The sequence below is a fragment of the Tetrao urogallus genome, assembly GCF_951394365.1.
Source record: "Tetrao urogallus genome assembly, chromosome: 19".
Classification (NCBI taxonomy): domain Eukaryota; kingdom Metazoa; phylum Chordata; class Aves; order Galliformes; family Phasianidae; genus Tetrao; species Tetrao urogallus.
In genome coordinates this window covers 6,760,528-6,783,465 of record NC_136832.1, presented here as the reverse complement: position 1 = coordinate 6,783,465, position 22,938 = coordinate 6,760,528, and the positions used below count along the sequence as shown (strand labels likewise).

At 43.1% G+C, this 22,938-nt stretch overlaps 1 protein-coding gene across 1 annotated transcript in view; it reads left to right on the top strand.

Annotated features, from left to right (window-relative positions):
• DDX31 (DEAD-box helicase 31) overlaps nucleotides 1-22,938 on the top strand; it is a gene marked incomplete at both ends in the record, with an annotated part of 42,514 nt that overhangs the window by 3,008 nt on the left and 16,568 nt on the right. Inside the window, 12 exons of the mRNA XM_079544702.1 lie at nucleotides 524-588; nucleotides 1,367-1,411; nucleotides 2,966-3,007; nucleotides 4,500-4,564; nucleotides 5,307-5,426; nucleotides 5,729-5,904; nucleotides 6,513-6,748; nucleotides 7,038-7,211; nucleotides 9,305-9,364; nucleotides 15,308-15,358; nucleotides 17,098-17,237; nucleotides 21,977-22,058. Coding sequence (XP_079400828.1) covers nucleotides 524-588; nucleotides 1,367-1,411; nucleotides 2,966-3,007; nucleotides 4,500-4,564; nucleotides 5,307-5,426; nucleotides 5,729-5,904; nucleotides 6,513-6,748; nucleotides 7,038-7,211; nucleotides 9,305-9,364; nucleotides 15,308-15,358; nucleotides 17,098-17,237; nucleotides 21,977-22,058 — 1,256 coding nt within the window. The remainder of the gene's footprint in view (nucleotides 1-523; nucleotides 589-1,366; nucleotides 1,412-2,965; nucleotides 3,008-4,499; nucleotides 4,565-5,306; nucleotides 5,427-5,728; nucleotides 5,905-6,512; nucleotides 6,749-7,037; nucleotides 7,212-9,304; nucleotides 9,365-15,307; nucleotides 15,359-17,097; nucleotides 17,238-21,976; nucleotides 22,059-22,938) is intronic.

The window sequence follows — 22,938 nt, the reverse complement described above, 5'->3', positions numbered from 1 at the left end:
AACATCATGTTTCTGGTACAGCTTATGAGAGTGACAGGCTCAGAACCCTGGGGTGGGAATGCTGTGGCACAGACAGATGCTGTGCAAACTTCTGTAATGACACAGTGCCCAGTGGTGGGACTGAATGGTGATGTGCAGCTGCCAGCTATTGCACATGGGCCAGTTCCAAGGCTTGTGCTGGGGATGCCAGTCCAGGATGCCAGTGGAGCTAAGCAGCACGCTCTCATCAAATAAACTTATGTGCTTACTCTACAGTTAACTGTCTTGATGTCACATTTTCTTGAGTGGAAGTATTTATTTAGATGGATTTATTCTGCTTTCAATCCTTTTCAATTTAACCCGAGTGTATGATCTACCAATCTTCCTTCCTGGAAACATTCTACTTAATTAAGACTTTTCCAAGTTCTGAAGTCAGTTTAAGAATAGTGGGGTGAATTATTTTATTTTCTGGAGTACCACAATTTCCTTTTTTTTTATTTTTTTTTTTCTTGAATACTCTTCCAATTTTCTTCCTTTTATGAAGGTAAAACTCTCGCCTATGGAATTCCACTTGTACAATCTTTGCAAGGAATGAAATCCAAAATACAGGTAGGTGCAACAGAGTATGCTTAGTTTTGATACTAAGATTAATAAAAAATAAATTCTGTCATCTTGAAGTCATCAGTGCCTATTCTTGTTACAAATATTAAGCAGTCTCACTTTTTTCATTCATGGTTGTGGCTTATGTGATTGTCCTGTACTGTTGAGGTACAGATGATGTAAGAAAAATGTAGATTATGTATAAAATGTTGCACATTTGCTTTCACATCCTGCAACAGCTAAATGTGCTATATTGTAAAGCTGGAAGCAGGTGGATTGCAGGAGAGGCAACAGTTTGGAATCTTGGAAAACTGAAAACAAAGGTTACCACCATGTCCATTGAAATAATAGGCTTCTAATTTTCAACATCACGTGAGATTTGTTATTTGCTTTGGATCATCTGGTTGGCCAGAGAATGCTGCTGCCTTCATTTGTGCATTGTGTTTTGTGGAAAGCCTTCAACCCATAACAAAGTTGGGGTGATGCTTTTCCAGCTCTTGGAATAAATGGGTACAGTGGATTAAATTCCAGTATGTGGAATAAAATGTGGGGTCTGACTGTAGGTGGGTGTCAGAGCAGAGAAGAGGTGGCAGTGAGGTATTGATATTTGAAAAAGAGGTGGTTTTTTTAGAACTTCTTTAAAAGGGGAGGAGGAATACCTCAAAGCATGGTGTGCAAGTTTGTACTAAAACCCATGAGAATTTGCTTTGTCAGCTATCAGTGCTAATAGTGGAAATGTCACATGTATGAGCACTGCATTCTTCTTAGCAGTCTTCTCTGTTTGCAGCGAAGTGATGGGCCTTATGCACTGGTGTTAGTCCCTACAAGAGAGGTGGGTGACCCTTTTCCTTTCAGTCTTGCTGAGTGTTTGAACGTAGGGCAGATGTGGATCCACAGGAGCCTAAAAAACCTTAAGAAACATTTGTCCTTTTGCCCGCACAGAAAGAAACACTGGATGTGTGTTGGCATTTTGCTTGCTGCCATACTGAAATAAGTCATAAGAAATGTCTAAGTTTTTCCATGCAGTGAGATATCAGTTAGCAAGACTGGAGGAACACTCTAATTCAGTGCATGGGAAGGAAAAGCTTGCTTAACTCATGCAGGGGTTATAAGTAAAGCTATTGAAATTAGCTTTGCAAGTGCGTAGGTTTATACAAACACATCATTTTTAAAGCCTCTCTTTCAAATGTGTGAATGCTGAAGATGAGGCTATCAACAGTTGGTTTCTCCACTGAACTGTTTGATGTATGTGATTTGCAAGTGCCAAGGCAATTTCAGAGTAAGGTATCAACCTTTTTTTTTTTTTTTTTGTGTGCGTGAAATAATAATAACTTCAGTGTGGAGAAATGATTACAGGCATCCAGTTTGGGTCACAATATTTCATACAACCTGCAGTGCAATATTTCATCTCAGTTCCATGAGAAGATAAGGATCTGAAGCTATTTTGCTGTTTTTAAACTTTTACTGCAGTAAGCTCTCTGCCTTGCTAGGATGCTCCACGAATACTAAGCATGTAGGAAGCTGCTCATGAGTTTGTTTAAAGAGCTTCCATTAAATGCACTGACGCAGATAACTTGTAATTGCAGTTGTGTCATTTTTACTTGCTATTGAAGGCAATGGCCTTTCTGGAGAGCTCGACAAAGAGTGTGTAATGTGTGTAGTCAGAGCATTTAAAAAAACTTCTCTCTCACAACTGAGCCCTTTTCACTTGTGTTCCATGAGTGAGTCAGAGTGGCACCACTGCCATTCTCAGTCTTCCTCATTGCCGTGGCACAGATGTCTGTTGGGCAGTACATGAAACCCAACAGTGAATTGTTTCTTAAACCAAATTTTTGGTGACTTGCAAGCTTTGTGTGTACCATCTGTGTTGTGCTTACTGGGATATGAAGAGGTACTGAGATCCAGTGGGGTGATCAGTCCGTGGTCAGGGGAGGAAATAATGTGGCCCTTCCTGACTGCTGGAAGACAACTTGTTTTAACCTCTGGGCTCTGCATTTCCTTTTTGTAGTGATTTTCTTCCAGAAGTTGCAGAGCTTTCCTTTTTGCTCCTCCAGTGGAGCAAAATCTTCTGTGCCTCCAACTTATTTTCTCCCTGGGGCGTTCACAGAGGCCAGCAGAAGTCTGTATAGTCCTCAGAGCTGCCTTCTGGACCTGAACAAATAGGGAGGTTTTTGAACAGTTGCAAATACAATAGAAGAATGATTCAATGTAATAAAATAATAGACAACTTCTTTAAAAAATAAAATCAGATAAATCAAGGATGTTGTTAGGATTCTGAAAATCTATGAAACTGAATTATTTTACAGATTTTTTTTGAGCCTAAAAGGGACTTAACGTCCACTAGCAGGCTTTCTCAGAACTCACTTTCTCATGTTGATTTCCTTAGCTTGCACTCCAGACTTTTGATACAATACAGAAGCTACTCAAGGTAAGAATGCAGTTCCCCGTTGTTTTCTTGTTTGGTTGTGTTGTGTGGTTTTCTTTACCTTTGATCATCTTGGAAATGCTTACGATGACATGTACCATTTTACTGAAACTTATAGACTGATGTGTTTCGGAAGGGGAGCAGAAGTTGTTTTGCCAGTTGAAAAGCTGGAGGAGTCAGAAGGCTTTTCGAAGTCGTTTAATGGTGATGTGCTCTTTTTACTGAGGCAGAGGTCTTACAGTGGGGTTAGAAGGTACCTAACTGGTTTATCTGATCCATATTCCCACTCTATCTTTTGGTTTTCCTTGAAATAATTATGGACTTTCCACATCTTTTTTTAATGCTGGAATTAGTATTTCTTTGTATCATGGTGAGGTTTAAAGTACTTCAGTCTTCCATAGTAGTTACAGATTATGATGAGCAGTCTCTTGGTGTGGAATTTGCACCTTTTAATACTGGCCAGTAGCATTCTTTCATGATCTCAAGCGATTGAAGACGATCTGCAGAGATGAAGTCTGATTGCTGCCCTTTTCCCCTCTAATTTTTTGCTTGATTACATACATGTCATCACTATCAATTGCCATTGTGACCCAAACCAAAAGATTTAGATCATGGTCAGACTGGACAACTGGAGAGTGTAATTTCTTGGGTGATCACTGAGGGAGAAAACAGACAGTTGATCTCTTTTTGGCACTCTAACTTTGCCAGCTGCAGAGATGACATTGTATGGATCTTGCTTAGACATCTTTCTTATTTTAAACCTTATAAAGAAGTGCTTTTTGTTAAAAACTATTTTGTTGGAGTATTTTTGGCAAGCAGTGACCCATGCAAACTGAAACTTACTTCCCAGTCACGCATTTGTGCAGTCCTTCCAAGCTGTGCTGTGTCTGTCCTGCATTTCTTCTCAAGCGAGGCAATGGCAGTCCTGTGCTTTGATTATCTCCCCTGTAAATATTGGGCAGTGTTGGATGTGATGAAGAGCTGGGCCTCATTGAAGTAAAAGGCAAAAACTCCTGCTAGTATCAATGAGACTGACGTTTTATGTGCAGGCATGGTGACTGTGTGCCTGTAGGGCTGTGTACATACCAATAAACTTCATAGGTCTTGTGTCTTTCTTAAGTCTTTCTTGGCCACAGGAGGATATTGCTTAAAGGCAAGATGAAGAAATAGCAGCATAGTTTGTCTTTGAACATTTAGACTTCATGGGGAGAAGGAAAAGAAATATTATTATGTGAGTGAAAGTGGTGCAAAGATGATTTCATTTCTATCTTCCTAGGCAATGTGGGGAGTAAGTTACATGCCTAGAACTAGAGGTGCCATTGATATTTAGCTGTGGGTGAGATAGAGCATGTAGATTGGGTCTGTTAGATCAAATCAGGAACGCTCTGCTGCCAGCCCTGTCTTTTCTCTTTTTGCCAAGAAGAATAATTTTTTGGTTAGGCTCTGTTTCTTAATAAAGAAGAACCTATGTTGTTCTTGGTTTTCCTTTCTGTAGCCATTTACCTGGATTGTGCCTGGAGTGCTTATGGGGGGAGAAAAGAGAAAATCAGAAAAAGCCAGGTAGGAAGCCAACTTCTTAAACTGCATTTTGGATTCTTCTGCTCTACAGCCATTTTATCTGTTACTCTTCTTCGGAGTGCTTTTCTTACTGAGCAAGGGAGTTGTGAGTTTGGATCTAGCTGTGATCCCCTTGGGTCTTACGTAGGTAGGTTGGCTGGGTCAGCAGGAAGCATTCACTTTCCTCAGTTGGATCTATTTCTAAAGTGTTGATGAGCCTTCTGAGAAGATGATCTCCCTTGTCAGTATTTTTTCTCTTCTGACAAACACTTATATTTGCTTACCACCAAGTGCTGCCTGTAGTAATTGTTACGGGGGAAATTGGTTTCTGGAGAAGAGATTTCCTGGTGTTAAAAACCTTTCTTTTCCCTTTGCAAAAATTGAACTGTAAGCCAGTAATCCAGAATGGAGTTTTCATTTGTCTATGTATAAGCATACACAAAAAGAAGTTTACTCTTGACAGTAAAAAATACTTGATTTGAAAGAAAACCTGGCTTGCATGCTGTAATATTACTGATATTTCTTTCCACCTTGTCTGTATCTCTGAGTGTGCTGCTATGAATATCAGTGATGATTAAAGGTGAAAGTTGGCAAGGAATTCCAGCTTTCATCAGTAAGAAAGTACTGTTCTGTTCATCTTACTGTGGCAGTGATTTTTCCTCTGTAGGTTCAGTTCCTCATTGCAGGTTCCTATTCCAGAGTTTCTGGTGATCAGTGTGTTGGGTTTTTTCTTTTTCTTAATCAGATTACGGAAGGGGATAAATATCCTTATTTCGACTCCTGGTCGCCTGGTTGATCACATCAAGTCCACAGAATGTATTCATTTCCGTCGCACTCAGTGGCTGATCATTGATGAGGCAGACAGGTAAACTTGCAGGTGTTTGGATACAGAAAAGAATGAAAATACCCCCTGCATCCACATGGATAATGCATTTAAAAAATAACGAAACCATTCGTACTCAGGGCCTCAGTCAAGCAGCAAATGCCTGAGATTAGGAAGAAATGTCCCAGTTGGACAGATTATTCCACAGTCATTCAACTACAGAGGTCCTCTCAGTGTCTTCTGACATCTTCTTTTGGCAAAATCCAAAGACAAGAAATAAAGCTAGATGGGCAAAAGATCTGATCAGCTCTAACACTTCTGCTATTTTTAATGGGATTATGTAGGCTTCAGACTTCTTTTTTTTTCTCATTCCTTCCTTACGGCGTCTTTTGTCATTTCTGTTCCTTTTGTAGGATCCTGGACCTGGGCTTTGAGAAGGATGTAACTGTGATACTTAATGCTTTAAATGCTGAGAGGGAGACGCGTCAGAATGTCCTGCTCTCAGCCACACTCACTGAAGGTAGGTTACAGACAGGTGGTCAGCAATGTTAGCTGAAAAATTCACAGGGAACTGCAAAATAAGAGACTTAAATTACATTGTTGAAACTTACTAAATTATAGCCCAATAAGAAGCCCTTTGCTGAAGTGGAATAATGCCTATTGATGATATGGGATTTATGACACTTTTTTGTTACTGGAGTTTCTGTCAGTGTGTTTATGTATATGTCACACACGTTCCAGAGCCATGAACCTGGCAAGCGCTGTTTTTTAATGATATTTCTTTTCTTACATGTGAGTTAAGGCAAAAAAAGGACAGGGCAGGGCTGTTGCTGTGTTGTTTGCTCTTATCTTACGGTCAGCTGGGTGGAATTGAGCCATGCCTAGTGCTCTTGGTAAATGCAAAGTAACACAGTTGGCTGGAGTAGGGTCCTGTGAGACTGTTGTGGAGTCCACAACAGCTATGCTTAGCCGAGACCTGAAAGCTCTTATGTTTGTGCAAGTGTTCTCTCAGTGTTTGAGGCATTACACATTAATTCCTTGCCCTTCACTGTTTTTCCCTGGAATTGCATTGTTGTATGATCACCTTCCAGATTGAGCCTCATGTATTTTTCATTTCCTGTGCTCCAGGAGTAACACGGCTGGCTGATATCAGTTTGAATGATCCCATCAGAATTTCCATAGCAGATGAAGTCCGAAAGAGTCTCAAACCAGCATTACAAAGAGAGAAAGAAGCCAACAGTTCCTCAAACTGTATGGAGCAGGAAAACTTTGCTGTTCCGGAGAAGCTTAAGCAGTATTTCATGATGGTCCCCAGCAAATTGAGGCTTGTCACATTAGCAGCTTTTATCCTGGAGAAATGCATGGTGAGACTCTTGTTTGCATTTATGTTAAGTAGCCTTTTGCTCATTTCAACTCTCACATCTCTTAGTTTGTCAAGGTTAGCGTGGATTACGTATAAAGCTTTGAGCTTAAGGCTTTCATGCTGACTGAGGTAATTTCTTCAGTGGCTTAGCCTTTGGCTTCAGACTCCTCAATGTATCCATTCCTGGGTAATTGTATCTACAGAAGTGGAAGTCAGGTCGTAAATGAGCTCTTGGAGTTGGGAGAGGCCTGCAGGAAATGGTTAAATGCGATTTTCTTATTTTCTTACAGTATGCAAAGCAACAGAAGATGATCATCTTTTTCTCCAGTTGTGAACAAGTAGAATTCCACTATGAGCTCCTTGTTAATGTCCTTTCAGGAGAGCTAGAGTCTGAACAGCCTAAACGTTCACCTGTCTCTGTGCAATTACAGTTTCTACGACTGCATGGCAACATGGAACAGGAAGTATGTATTATCAGAATGGCTGGATACACAGTTTTGTTCCTTATTCACTGTGATTTATTTTGTGGTTATTTTTGGGAGGAGGGCAGAAGAGAGGATAGAGAATCATTTCACCTCTAGGGGCCTCACTCTTCCATCTGCTAATGAGAATAAGGATATTGTCCTACTTCTAAAAAGTACTTTGGTAGCTATATCCAAAAAGCACAGCTGAAGAGGAAGGAGGTACTATTTCAGCAGGCTGAGGCAGCCGTTCAGTATTCCCAGTGGGCATGCTTAAAGCATTTATGTATCCATGCTGCTTTTTCATGCAGTCAAAAAAGACTTTTGATGCCAGAGGCAAACTTCATCCAAGCCCCAAAATGTTACTACATGATAAGTTGACCCCCATTAGATGTGGATGGAGCAGTTTGGCACTGATTTTAAAGAACAGTGTCTTGACAGGCCGCTCTTTTCACTGGGCTGGAATAATAGCAAGATAATGATGATTACCCCAAAATAAATGGGTTTTAGCAGGGTGTGCCTGGATGATGAATTTGGAGTTTGCTGCAGGGAGTTGAGAGGCCAGGAGAAGAGCACCAAATAAGCTGTCACTGCAGTGTTTTTCTCAATAACTAAGAGAGCTCCCTTGAAACTTCAGCCCCTGATCTTGCCCTTAGCCTGTGATAGAGAGAGCTGCTGCTCCGCTCTGAGCTGCACAGCAGAGATGGTAAATGAATAGAGCTTTTCTGATGAAGCAAGAGGTGAAGAGCCATTGTTTTTCTCACTCATTCCCATCCTGTGGAGACCAGAAACATGTGCTTTGCTGTCCCTGCATTCTGGCCTTTCCTCAACCTGCCTGTCTGAGCGAGTGAGCAGGCCTGGTCTGGCCCAACTCTACCCTGACCAGCTGTTAAGGCAACAGAACACCACTAAGTAGCTGGCACCAGGGGAAGGGTTTTGCCTTTTTAGTACCCAGTGTGTAATTAGTGCTTGATGTCTTCAAATTAAGAGCATTAATGGAGCTAAATTGTGGATCCCATATGGTACTGCTGAGCACGGCTGCTGTCATTGTCAACAAGATACAGCGTGCTCTCTTCTTTAATTTTTGTCAGCAGAGGGTTCATCGTGTCAGCAAGGCCCAAGTTTCCCTTCTTTCCTAGAGCAATGAGTCTAGCTGGGAGTCAAGTGTGTAAAGCTGTTTCTATAGCATCGATATAGCAGGTTGTTCACTTAGCCTCTAACTCGGGGGGGAAAGCTTGGAACGTGGAGGGTGAGGATATTTTGGAAGAAAGGGGAAAGTGGCTCAGGAAGGAGGTGGGAATGGTATATTGGAAGCCAGAGACAGGACAAGAGTAAATGGAGCAAGGTGAAAGAAGTGTGAATGTAATGTTGTTTCTTACAGCTGGGGTAGGCAGGAGCAGCTGAATGGGTGTTCCTCACAAATGTGAAGACCAAATGCTGTTGAGGCCTTCAGTTACTGGTCGTCAGAGGTTGACTAATGTGACAGCAAATACATCTGTGATGTCATGTGGGACTGCTGGCAGGGCAGTGTGGTGTCTGGGGCTGTGGGCAGCCTTACTTTGGAGACTGACCTCAGTTTAGAAGTGGAGTAGCAGGAATCGTGTTGGTACAGACTAGAGGTGGGGACACAGCTGTAGAGCTGAGGCTGTGGTCCCATCCCAGTGTCATCAGTCCTGGTTTTCAGGAGCCTGTGGAGTGGCCCTTAGAAGTGCAAGGGCCCTCCTCATTGCTGGGGCCACGGGAGGGCGCCCAGGGAGCTCTACGGATGCTGCCTCAAAGCCTGGGAGCCCACTTCCTCCTTTCTGCACAGGAGATTCTGACCAAGGTCTCCTTTCCCTCATCCTGTTGCTTTGGAAACTTATCCTATGGTTCTCGTGTGCAGCTGAGCATCTTTGGGACTTAATAATCTGTTTTGCTCCATTGTGCTTTCCAGGCCATGCATCTGTACCATTACTTTGTCATTTGAGCCCGACTGCTCTTGAAGCTGTACATGATAGAGTTGCAGGAGGTGTAGTTGTTGTTACTCTAGCTAACTTGCTTTGAAGTTGATTGTAATGTGCATCCGTGTTCTTCATTTTTCTGTTCTAATCCTCTAGGAAAGAACGGAGGTCTTCCAGGAGTTCCTAAAATCCAATACCGGCATCTTACTTTGCACCGTAAGTATCTTAGTCTCTGCAGCACCATGCTAATGGGCCTGCCTGGTAATCTAATGGTAGGACAGAGGACTTGGCACTGAACTGTAATTCCAGCTCGCTGTCTGACCTTGAGGAAGGTCATCTCCTTTCTCTGCATCTCACATGTTAAATAAGGGCTGGTGCCCTCTTTGCAAACTATTGTGTGATCTTTTGCAGTAAGGCACCATCTGCAGAAAAAAGCTTGTATCTTATACAAGAGCCTTTAAGTATGTTGCATGGCCGTATGTCTGCAAAAATCTGTTCAGTTGAAGCTGGAACCTTGCCCTCTGTGTGCAGTCAATAGAGAGCAATCCTAATTTGTAGCATGCCCCATAACTGCCAGGTAAATTGGATGTGGTGTGATATTTTCCATCTTAATGACTATCCCAAGGTTAAAAACAAAAACCTGCGGGGATGGAAGGGAAGCCCTACCAGAGAACAGTGTCATTAGAAATGCACATGCTCTGCTGCTCTCCATAGTTTGCCCTTCAAGCTTCCTTCACGGGTGCTGAGGGAGAAATTCTTGTCCTCTACTGAAGTTTGCTGGCACCCTTGTGTTATGGTGGCACCTTCTACTTCTCGTTTCTGACCTGTCGGTGCCACAGCTAGCCTGCTGCAGTGGTGCAGAAGGCTGCACGATTTGCTCTCTAATAGTGGCAGCTGTTGACCTGAAAATGTGTGAATCTTGGCGATTTCTACCCACTGCAAACTTGTAAATTACAGCGATCGGGAGTAATTAGAGCTGAGAAACCCTCTCTAGCTCTGAAGTGACTCCTGTTCTTGCAGCACATTGTTCTTAAAGGAAACTAGTTACGATTTATTTTTTGCAGAGAATGGGGGCTGATTTTTGTCTTATTTTTAAGTGCACAGTTATGAAGTGGGACTGCCACGTATATAGGAGCATTTGACTTAGCACTGCCAAATTATGTTTTGTATCACTTGTGAAGATGCATATATTACCTGCTCCTTGTCTGTGTGAAGTCTTTACAACAAATTGATCAAGGTCAAAATGCATCTTTGCAATTCATAAGTGTAACTATTACTTTACTACTTATTACTGTATCTGGAGATAATACTTAAGTGTCTCAGGTGAGGAACATACCAAGCTTAATCATTCACTGGTGCAGATAAAGTATTTTGAAGATAAGTAGCATATGGTAAATGCTGTATACTAAATAGGTAAACTGTGCTATCCTTCATGCACACTTTAGCTGTAACTGAGAAATTTCAAGGATTTTGTTACTGAAATTTCTGTTTAAGGAGTTCACAAAGATGCTGAATGTTTGGTTTTAGACAAAGATAAAATAGAACCATTGCAAACACTCTTCTGTCTTTCATTGGGATAACAGTTCCTGGGTAAGATGATCTGGAGGGGAAGTGCAGCCTGTGTCAGGAAAAATATGGCAGGAAACATACAGCTGATGGCAGGGTAGGAGGAAAAAAAAAGTTAGATAAAGAAATCCCAGTGGATGGGATTCCCTTCTTGAGACACTGGAGATGTGGTTTGATTTCTTGCTATGCCACAGGCTCCATACAAGTGGACGAGGAATTGTGATGACAGGGCAGGTAGCCACATGTCAACTGAGTGATGATAGTTGTGCATTTGCTCCTGACCTGTCATAAATGGGAGTTAATGTGTATTAGCTTTGGTTGCAGTGAAGAGAGTAGTGTAAGGTGATGCATTTATCATAACCCTTCTTCATTTTCGGTCTAAGCTACTTTGCATTTACTGCAAGGTAGGGATGCAAATCCTGACAGCTACAGTTACTATGGCTCAGCTGGCACATGGTTACCATGTTAAGTACAGTAAGTTGTATGTCTAGTCCAAAATAATCTCTGCGCTTCAGTTCCCCATCTGTAAAATGGGGGTAGTAGCACTCTTCTGTCTTACAGAGACGTTGGGAGGACAAATGCATTGAAACCAGGAGGTGGCCTGTTACCACAGTAATGGGGACCATATGGACGCCTTAATATAGAGATAGGCTTTGCACTAGTCCCACATTACAGGTGCCTCCCCAACGCAGATGTCCAAAGGGCAGCCAGGCACTATGATCACCTCCTGCCTCCGAGGGCATTGCTTTTTTTGTTTGTTTGTTTTTAAATGCTTTTATTCATATCAGCAAAAATCTGCAGTGAGGTGGTTCTGCTCTCTTCACTGCAAAACCACGTTTGGTGCCTGCGAAATTTTGAAACTTGGCTCACAAAAGAGCTGCACAAATAATGTTACTGTCCTTCCCTTGTCCCTTATGCCATGTTCTCCACCCATCTTTCCGCTCCAGTAAGCAACGGGACCTGCTGTTCCTTTTATTAATTTGCTCTATGTCATATGTATATTAGTACAGACCATGAAATATTTTGTGCAGACAGGAAAATAAAGAAGGGCTGTGTATCTCAGAGGGTCTCATCCAGATTTATTTCTCTCTCCTTCACTGAAGTTCTTTGCGGCTTCCTTTGGGATGTGCCTTTTAAACAAGTTCATCTCTTCCATGGAGAGAGGAAAGATCATTTGGAGATTGTTTGCTGTTTACTCAGTCACGCTAACTCATCTTGCCAGTTTTCTGGCGGCCCCAGCCAAGAGCTTTCGCCTCTGACAGCTTCTGTGCTCTCTCCTTCCTCCTCTGATTACGCAGCCCAATCTGTCACCCTGCCGACGGGGGTCTCTACCCTGCTGATGGCTTTCCACACTCGGCAGTAATGACTTTTGGCAGGCCGGGAAGGCGCGAGAGCTTCTTCCCCAGCTTGGAGAGCCGTTAGGCCCTCTCTGCCTGTTAGCTAAAGCACTTTGTGAGGTTCTTTGGTAAATAAATGAGTCATTTTAATCCAACTGACAGCCTGGCACCTGAGCAAGCTGCCTTCCATCTGTACTTCTAGGCCTCATGTAGGCAGCCAATTGTCAAGCTCAGGGCCTTCAAGACCTCACCATTGAGTGTCTTTCAAAAGCAACTTTAGCAGTTTCCTTTGCCCTAATTAGATTGTGAGCAGCGAAGGCCACTGCAAAAGTTTTGTGGCTGCGCTGTTTCTGATATTCTGCAGCAATACCCTTTGCTCTCTGTATGGGGTTTCTGCCCTTTGTTCCCTTGCATCCAACCCCTCTCTCTCTCCCTCACACCTCTGTCGTGCCATGAGGATCGGCTGCTGATGTGCATTGTTAGTAGCAGGAATTTCAGCATTTCTGCAAGTCTTCAGGTAGGCTGGACTTCTAAATTGTGCCATTCTTTGACTTGCAGTTGGGATCGGGGCAGGAACATGGCGAAGGCTTCAGGTTATTATTTGGTTGGCATCAGGGTTTTCTTTAAAATTATGCTGGAGTGGTTTCTTTCTCCTTGCTCCTGTGAGATGGGCATTCAGTTCTCCCTCTCACTGCTCATTGAGAGGAAACAGCGGCGATGTCATCAATCAGGTGTCATATTCTTCATTTCCCTGTTATTAAGGAATGGTGGTGTGAGAAATATATGGGAGGGATAATGCTGTCTGGGACAATGGGGAAGAAGTGAAAGTAGCGAATTGGAAATCTGTCAGGTTTCTTGAAAGAGCATTGGCAGCAGGTTAGTGCTTCTGTGTAGGAAATAAATGTCGTGCTAGTAGAACAGGATAATTGTTGTTTGAGCTGTATTCTCTTTCCTGATACAATGACCCAAAAGTGTTTTTCTAAAGATGTGAGAAGCGAGAAGCTCATGCCTTCCTCAGCAGAGGAAGGCAAATCATCTCAAACTTTTAATCCTAATTCTACCCTGCTGCTGCCTACCAGGGTCTTTGTGAAAAAGGAGCTACAGGAGACGCAGGTGGACTGATACTGAGAAATCTTTGAGAGTTTGCAAAACACTCCAATTACCAGTGAATCCCAGGATACTTCTGAAAGAAAGCCAAGTTAAACCCCAAGAGAATAGCTGCTGATACATGTCAGTAACAGCTGAATGGAGTTGGTGGCATTGTGAAAGCAATAGCGAATGCGGGGCTGATGATGGCAGAGAGCCTCCTCCTGAAACGTCCCTGGCTCTTCATCATGATTTTGGTTAACCTTTCAACTGTTCTTCTTCCTTTGGCAAAATGTACTTGGAAACAATGGTGTCTGCAGTAGTGGTTTCCCAGCCAGATCTGTTGAGAAAAGGTATCGTAGAAGAGGAGGGGAATGGTCCTGATGGTTGAGAGGGCAGGTCCCTTTCTCTGCTGTTGTCCCTGTGTAGGAGCTGTGTGCTTGTGACCACAGGGATAGCTTGGTTATCTGCATGTTTCAGGTAAGCTGTCCTTGTCCCAAGGTCAGAGCCCTCTGCTCAGCTACAGCCTTCCCTATACTGCTAGGTGTGAGAAAGAGCACAGAACAGGAGAAGACCAAAGACCTGTCAGCATGGAAGTACGTAGCAGAACCAGCAAAATCAGACATCAGCACTCCTATCTGATTGTGCTGTAGAGTTCATAATCTTGTTATCCCAGTAACTGCTGTTCCCTGACTTCTCTTGATTTATCTTCTCCAGCCTCCTTTAAATGGCTTTTTGTACATCTGTTCATCTGACTCTGGGAACAAGTCATTTCTTAATGAGCGTGTTGGAGTGGAAGTACATATTATTTCAGAGTGGGCGCTGTGGAAATTGTCTCCTCCTTTACTGCACTTGGAGCCACAAAGCAGCCTGGCTAGAGCTCATGGAAAGGTCTTTGCTGCCAAAACATCAGCTTCCTCGTCTTTTAACGTGTGTGGGAGTCACATGAAAACACTTCAGTGGGTGGCTGACACATTTTTAGTACATTAAGCTCCTGCTTACATTCTTAATATATTCTATTTTGCGACTAGCTAAAAGATACACATGTTCCAAAACATTACCTAACAGAGTTAAATCTGCACACCTGCTCTGTTACTGTGCGTGGTGAATGTAAAATCCAAGGAGTATGTGAGGACGTTGCTAATGAACAGAGCATCAAGAAGGGAGATTGAAGCACGCTTGTGCTATCTCTCCATTTTGAACAGTATTTAAACTGTTTCTTCTCTGACAGGATATATTTTTGAGCTGCACTTGTCTGCAGATAACTAAAGGGTCTCACTCAAGCCCTTCTCCAAGTTGATGGGTTTTCTTACCAGCTGGCACATCAAACCATGTGAATGTCAGTCACTTCAGACTGTTTTCTTCAGGGCTGAGTTTTGTTTCTCCAAATTAAAACCAGACTGGTGAAAATCTAAAGCATGGCTGGAGTCTCTTCCCCTTGGGCTGTCCTTCAGCTTCCTGCAGATTCTACCAAATTCTTTGCTGCCCCTTTTTTTTTTCTTTTTTTTTCTTTTTTAATCACAGCACCGGGTGACCTGCAAGTCTTCTGCTCCTCTGCTTCGTATCACCACTTAGGACACTCTTAGTTCTTGGTGGAGATCAGTGCACTTTCGGATGTTGTACTCTAGGCCTAGAATCATTAGGATCACTAATCACTTGTTCTGTGGCCGTTTTCCTTTTCACCATTAGCAACCTGGTTTTAGTTCTTAGAGTTGCAGAAGTTAGCTCAGTGGCAGTATTGCCTTCCAGGGTTTTAATTCTGCCTCTCTTGTTGTTTGGGTTGTATATGCCTCAAGTGAGTCTGTTTCATCGATGAAACAGACTGAAGAACCAAAGGTGTCAGTACCATTAAGGTAATTGACCCTCTGATGTAATGCAAAGGGACTGTAATTCAGCACCACTCTCCTGAAAGAGTTGTTTTTATATTCTCCAAGCTTTGGCCCATGGTAGTGGAATGCTTTTCATTGTGTTAACCTGATAACAGTCTCCCTTATATTTAAAGCTCTTCACTAGTTGTGACCTTCAGCCCATCTCACCCAAAAACAGGCACGTAAAATTCCTATTTGTGCAGCCAGTTGTTCCCCAGCATAATCACTGTCCCGGCAGAGTTCTTAATTTGCTGAGACCTGTGAAGCATTTTCACTTGATCATTTCCTTGTTCATTTTAAAGGACGTCGCAGCACGTGGACTAGACCTGCCTCAAGTCATGTGGATCGTGCAGGTAGGTTTGCTGTGTGTGTATGTGTGTGTGTGCATTAAGTGCAGTCCTGCTTAAATGAGCTCCCTTTCCAGTCCAGACCCTCATTCTGCAGTTGACTTGTCTTTGTGCTGATGCTTCAGGTGTGGGAGACCCATGTATTTCTGACTGCATCTGTGCATTGGTCTGAGTGCTTCAGGTTGGGCTTTCCTGGATTGGGTTTACTGGGTTAGCTGTAAGCATTCAGCTTTCAGTAGAACTGTATAGTTCAGATTTCTCCTTCAAAAACAAACAAAAACCCACACCAACGCTGCATTGCTGTTGACAGAAATATTGTCTTTAAAAAAAAAGTCTTGAAACTAGGAGAGATGGATTGAACCTTAAAAATAGCAGTCTGTCACTTCAAAGAGGAATCTGGGGGCATGAAGCATTTCAATTTTTGTAAAAGATCGATTATTAAAAGAAAGTTAGTTGAACTGGGGAAAACTGATTTAGAGATTCTCATGTATCAAGTGACATGTGGGTAAAAAGAACAGGGCACAAAGCGTTGGTGAAACAACCTTTTAATTTCTACCTCATCAGGTAACAAATTTGATTTGAATTTAGTGTTTTTAAAAATGAAAAGATTTTGTAGCAGCTAGCTCGTCAGAGAAGGCTGGGGAAGTAAAGTCTTTAATTCCCAGATCTGTATATTAATATAATTTACCAAAGATATAGTTGCCAGTGTTAGAACGCAGTGCAAATTACCTCGAGCCCTGGGAGACTTCTGTGTGTCCAGAAGGCGAAATCTCAGCTGTCCTGAGAGCTGTGTCCAAGAGCAAGGACCTGCAGGGAGCAATTAGATTGCTCACAGCATCTTACTCACACCTCTAGCCAGTAGAAACTTTGCCAGAGGGCACAGGTATAAACACTAGAGTGGGCTTTGGTTGTTGGTTTTTTTCCAGTTAAACTGCTGAGGGCTCATTTCTGAGCAGTATCTCTGTGCATGTTCATTTTTCTAGGAAAGGAGGGGGAGAAAGAATGGGGGAAGGCTAAAGGGAGGGAAATACGTCACCCTTTATCAGATCTTGCAAATAGCTGGGCATTTTGTCAGTCAAGTAAGTGAGAGGCACTGCTCTACTGGGGTTGGGTGGGGGCCTTTAAGCAACATCTCAGTTTGGACTCACAGTCATAGACGGAAAGACAACTGCTACCTGTATCATATGCTGCCCAAAGGACTTGATATCACATCTCTCTTAGGCTTCTTCTATCCAAAAACTACCTATGATTTGCTTTAATCACAACAAAAACATAGCCAAATTTAGATTGGCCATATTTAATTGCATGGCTTTTCTCCTAAATGTGGCACAGGTGGCATCCCGCTCTGCATGGGTACTGATGGGCTTTGGTTGGTTGGAGGATTTAGTGAGAATTTATTTTTTGAGAGGGAGAAGCAAACAGATTCCTGATGTGCCTGTATAGAAATAAAATGTAAAAGGCAAAGAGAGACACTGAGATGGGGAAAACTGTCCTATTATCTGAAAGTTGGCCAATGTGTCACATTCACATGTCAAAAAACTGCTGCGGCTGAGGGGGTTGAGTGATGGTTACAGCGATGAGTCCGATGGGCTCTTGATAAACAGACTGATTCCGAGGGAGGTACAGCAGGTGGGTTTTGCTGAGATCCCCTTTGTTTCAGACGAGCAGACCGAGCGTCTCGTTTATAATTAACATGCTGTGTTCTGTTAATTCCTCCCTTCCCTTCTCATGTTCCCTTTTTGAAGTATAACGCTCCAGCTTCACCTGCGGAATACATCCACCGGATCGGGAGGACGGCTCGGATTGGCTGTCACGGGAACAGCCTGCTTGTCCTGGCGCCTTCGGAGGCAGAATATGTCAGCTTGCTGGCTTCTCACAAGATTAAGTGAGTCAGAAACGCGAACAAAAGTTTCAGCTCATCCTTGCTAATTAACCTTCCGTGGCGCTTGCAGCGGGACTGTAGCTTCGTGCAGGTTTTAATAAGAATTTATTAATTCTTGTGATCCAGAACCAGCCCCAGACTGGTAAAAGGAGAGGGGGATGCGTGTGGAAAATCATCCGGCTGGCAGACTGTATGAGAAGTGTGTGTGTGTGTGTGTGTGTGTGTGTGTGTGTGTGGTGAGGGGCACGGAGGAGATGGGAGTCGGAGATCCTTTGCGTTTGGTTGTTATCTCTGTGGCCCTGGGTTCAAGTTGTGGCTATGCGGAGATCACAAGTCAAATGAGCCTGTCAAATGCTAGCTGGCCATCTGCCTGCATAGCACCATATTGTCAGAGATTGTGCTTTCTCTTCAGGAGAGATCCGGCAGAGAAATAGCTGGGGAGCAGTGGGTCGTATCTGGCAGGTAATTGGCCCAGATATGTTGTGTAAGTGCCTTGTGGCAAAAATAGAAGAGGTTTCTGTGAGTGGTGAGTGCCCAGTATGGTCCTGGAAGGCAAAGGGGTGGGGGGGACTCAACAGACCTAAAGTGGGGTGTGTTTCCAGGCTGGCTGAGAATGCTTCTCACACCGGCTGTGGCCAGGACTCGGGACCAGGCAATAAGGAGAGCAAAGCCAGGCTGGTGAGGGAGCTGACTGCTCTTTGGGCTGCTACTTGATGGCTGGCATGCTATGATATTTCAGTCCAGGTCTCCTTGCATAGTGGTCCCTTTGTGGGGATAAAAAAACCTTCAGTATTGCTAGCAGGGAGCATTACCAGGTCCCAAGCCTCCCCAGCAGGCAACTGGAGATGCGACTCCTCTTGCTTCCTGCATTGCTGTCTCTTTGGCATTTCAGAGCAGCAGCTGAATAGAGTCCCTTTAGTGTTGTTCTAGCGTTGGTGGAGTCCTGTAAACTCATGCACAGATTAGTTCTCTTTTATTTGTTGTGTTTATGTCGGGTGGAGCTGCTTGGAGCCGAATTTGGTTTTGCATCCTTGAAACAAACAAATGTTGGCAGTAAATACGGGCTTATTCTAGGCTGCGAGCCATTTAGTGGTCTAACAAAGAGCCATCCATCATCCCAGGTAACTATCTATTAAGCAGACACCAGCAAGACATGGAGGGCTAAGCTGACAGGGCTTTTTTTCATGTAACAAACAGCACTGACATTTAAAGGTGAAATCCCACATAATTGTGAATTTTTAACTCCAAGTAGAAAGTTGTATTTTTCCACTTTATAATATTTGGGAAGGGTTGGAGGAAGGAGAGGAAAACTTCCTTTTTTCTTTTCTTTTTTTTTTTTTTTTAATTGTTAATGCTTTTATCCACTTTTGCTGGATTTTTTTAACAAGTTTAAGAAGCAGTGTCACTCACTCACACTGCTAATTATATCTGCTGAGAAGACCTGTTGTTGAGCTAGCCACCGTTCTTCAGCAATCTAGAAGACTGTGCTCAGTGTGTAAGGGAGAGCTTTATGTGAATATTTTTTCTCTGCTTCTCAAATCAGTACGTCCAAACAACTCCAGGGATTGTCTTCTCTTGTTTGTTTTATGTTCGTCGTAAAACTTGCTGCCCTGGAGATAAGGGACTGCCGAAAAAAAAGGAGTGTGATTTTTCTGCCTTTGACCTCTGTCTTCAGATGGGAGAAAATCAGTGTCTAATTGGCATCGGTGGGCGATTCGGCCTGTTTGCAGTCATGTGTCCTCTGCTCTTCCTACGTAGCAGTGCGCGGTGTGAGAAGGGACAGCGGCAAGAAGAGAGAGCTGATGAATTACAGAGAAGATGCAGGAAGGCAGCTTGAAGCTAAAGGCAGCGAGTGCCATCAGCACAAATTGCCGTTACTCTTCATAAACAGAGCATTATGGTGATAATCCTGACAATTTAATTCAGTGCGAGGCTGAAAGACAGCATGTGTTGGGCTGTCACCCATCCTCTTCAGCACTGGTAATTTTTTTCCTTTATCCTGGGTCTTCACAGCTTTTGACCCGGGCTGCACAAGTTACCAGAATTCGTGTCGTTTTTAATTCTTAGCCTTTTGTTTTGTGTTGGTTTCTGCGTGTGCTGTGAATTGTTTTTAATTTTTTTTTTTTTCCTTTTATAAATGAAATTCCCGTGAGGTTTATTGAAATGTAAATACTTCATAAAATATGTATTTCTGAGAAGACAAAGCACGAGACAGGTCCCTGCCATCTTCAGCTGGTGTAAATGAGTTAGTGCCACACTGATTTACAGGAGGTGAGGATCTGACCCAGAGGTTTTTTTAAACCCCTCCACCCACCCCAGCATGCATGGGAGTAAGTCCAGAAGTGTTGAGAGTCGGAAGTAATGAGAGCAGACGTGGCTTTGTTCCTGGATGAAAATCCACTTCGGAATTAGGGATGACTGCCTTTGAAATTGGAAATCGCTCGCAATTAATTTTCACCAGTACCTGAAGCCTCTCCTTGGCTTCCACTGTGGAAAAGCAGCTTTAGCCGTTGCCAAAACGATCTCACTTTGGCTCTGCTGAGATCAGTAATTCCCAATGGGTCTCAAGGAAGCCGTGTGCCTCTGTAACTTTCTTTTCAGTCTTTGTGTGGCTTGAAGTTGTGGCTCCTCTGTCCAGCTGTGTGTTCATGCATGCTGATGTTTTGTGTGCATTTCCCCATTTTTCTTTTTCTTTTTAAAGGTTAGACTCCAAAACATTCTGTCTCAGCGTAACTAACACATTTTCCTCTATAGGGAAGAGGCAAGAAGCAGCAGAAAGTCAGTGAGGTTTACTTTTTTTTTCTTTTTTTTGCTTATGTCTCTTTTAGTTCCTTCAACTGCAATCTAGCAGCGCCTGCCTCGACAGCTATCAGATAATTTCTTTATCTCCTAACGGGCGGCCTAACTAATTTATAAAGGAGGGAGCATCACCGTGAAGGCACGAGTCATTTCTCTCCCTTCTCCACGTTGTGCTCCCCCTCCCCTGCTCCCCTCACATGCTGCTCCCCGCTGAGAACCGAGTTCACATATCTGTTAGGCTGCGAGCTGGCAGCGCGCCGCGAGAGGGGAGGATCGGCGAGGGGGTGACATATCAGACAAATCAATGTCAAAGGTTTGACGTTTTCATTCATAGCTGTGTCAAAGAAACCTTGGGGGGGTGGGGAGGTACACTTTTCACTTGCTTAAGCGGTTGCCATTTATGTTTTAATTTACTGTTACACTTTTCAGAAACAAACAGAAACCCTCAGTTGTCATTTTATGCTCCATTTCCCTTGCTCTCCATCTCTCCCCTACCCCTCTCCGCATCCCCTGTGGAGGAATTTGTGTACTGAGAATCCCAGCTGCAGAGAGATGGGGCTCCTCTCCCATGTAGGATATCTTACGGCCACATTCGCCTGTGCCTCTGAGGCTGGGTGACTCTTTCTGCAGACCATCTCTTTTCCTTTAGTTGTGTTGTGATGATGAGCCAGTGGAGGTTGGAAGTGCAGATTGCAGGAAAAAGGTATTTGTTGCTTTAAGTGGAAAGGACACTGCATCCCGTTGTAATGCAGAACATAGCAAGGAATTATTCATTCCTCCTTACCAGGAGTTTTGAGATCTCTGAGTGAAGAGAAAAGGAAGATCCTTGTTGGTACAATTTGTTTCGGTACTTCGTAGAAAATCATCAGTGCCTGCTTTCAGAAACTGCCTGCATCTGTCTGACCATGTGAGATCTGGGAATCTGAGGAGTGCTGGGCCCCCAAGATTTATCTTTTCCTTACCCTCTAGTAAACCCCAATGAACTCCTTGGCTTCCATGCAGTATTTATGATTTACTCTGGTATAAAAAAGGGAAAGAATCTCTTTTTCTAGAGATGACCTTTGCCCACCGCTGAAATGCAGCGACTGGAAAACTTGGACCCACAAACATCAACTTTTATTATTCGAGCAATTCCCTTGGAAATGGGGCCCAGTTTGGATGCAGGCATGCTATTAATTGCCTGAAGCTGCACAGCTGTTCTTGTGCTGTGTCACCTGGTGTGTGTGTGCCCCACAAGACAGTGTTAAAGAGGACGAAGGATATCTCATCTCCTTTACATGTGTCTCTGGATGGGACCACTTGCATGCTTTAAAATGAAGCTGGCTCTTAAGAATTCATTGGTATCTAGGCCATAGCAGTAGGCCAGCAGTGTCTTGCAAGCAAGCAGGGCTAGAGAATAAATCATCTGGTTGAAGCAACAGGAAGAATGTGAGGTAGAATGGAAATAAATGCCCAGTGTGAAACATGGCTAGGGATAGCTAACTGAGTTGACTTTATTTTAAAAAAATGTTTTTAAAAAAAAAATAAATAAATAAAGTATTTTAAGTCCCTAATGTGCAGGACTTTGGTTTTATACTTGTGCCGAGGGAGAAAGAGGGTGAGTCCTCAGAACGGAAAAGAAAATCAAACTGTGTGTTTGGTATCAGAACTGGCTTTTGAAGCTATAAATGAATGTGAGAGTAGGTCCATCAGGAGGAGTATTTCTGGGCTCCGAGTCCAGCAATGGAGAAAGAGGTTGGAGTGACATAAGTGGGGTATGATGTGACTGTGTGGAAGAGAAGAGTTGGCTTAGTAGAAGTTCCTTTTGATCCTGTTGTTTCCCCATAAACACTTTCCTTCTTTGGATGAAGGTTGAGTATCACCTCCTATCTTGGCATCCATTATCAGCCTTTAGTTTCTTATTCAGAATAAATTGCAAGTTTGTTTTGTCTTTGCTGCTTCAGTGTCTCAGAGATAAAGATGGAGAAGGTCTTATCCACCCTGATGAAAGACGATCGCTTGAGGCTGCACAGACCAGGAAGCAAGGTGAGTTTCCTGATTTGGAATTGCTGCCATTTTCATTTACCAGTTAAAGATCATAAATATTCCTCCCTTAGCTTCCATCTTTGTGGTGTGGTGGTTGGTATATCCATCATGTCAGGCAATGCAAATAATCACAGAATTGCCTTATGTCACAGTTGCCCAATCTTTAACCTGCTGTCCAAAAACCAGTTCTTTCTAACTCTTCAGCAAATATTTTGTAGCAGACAGTAAAGCTTTCTGGCTGCAAAAGTATTTTTTTTTAATTATTTTTCCCCACATTGCTTCTCTTCTGCTTGGCTTTTCTGCACTATAACTGTTGGAGATGGCAAATAACATAAAATCGTTCTGAAGAAATGAGCAAAATGTATTTGGTGATGTGCTGTGTAGGCTTTTTAATTATTACCTGTATTTACTTGGAGCCTGAAACAAATCTTGCTGGGCTGACAGACATCTTTTCATTGATTTCTGCAAACTTTGGGTCTGCCGTCAGTTTGCTAATTCACAGCATTCAGTCATTTGCAACTGATGGCTGAGGTGTTTCTGCATTCTGTGGAATTAAATTCTTGAGGAACTTTCAGTCGAGAATGCTTCAAGCATTTTGCAGAATGCTTTTTTCTTTCCTCTTGATGCAGTTTTGCCTGATTGTTCTTTCTGCTTTAAGACACGTGAGCCTACAGCCTGTCCAGTGCCTTCTCATTTCCTGCAGATGGCTGTTAAGAACTGTGGTGGTTTTGGTAGATATGCTTTTGGAAGATGCTGTTCTCCTTAACGCTCTGCGTTTCACAGAAAGCCGCATCTGTGGCTGCTATGAGATACAGCTGTACTTCAAGCTCTGAGCTTTTCACTGAAATCACCATACATCTTCTATTTTAGATGTTTGGAA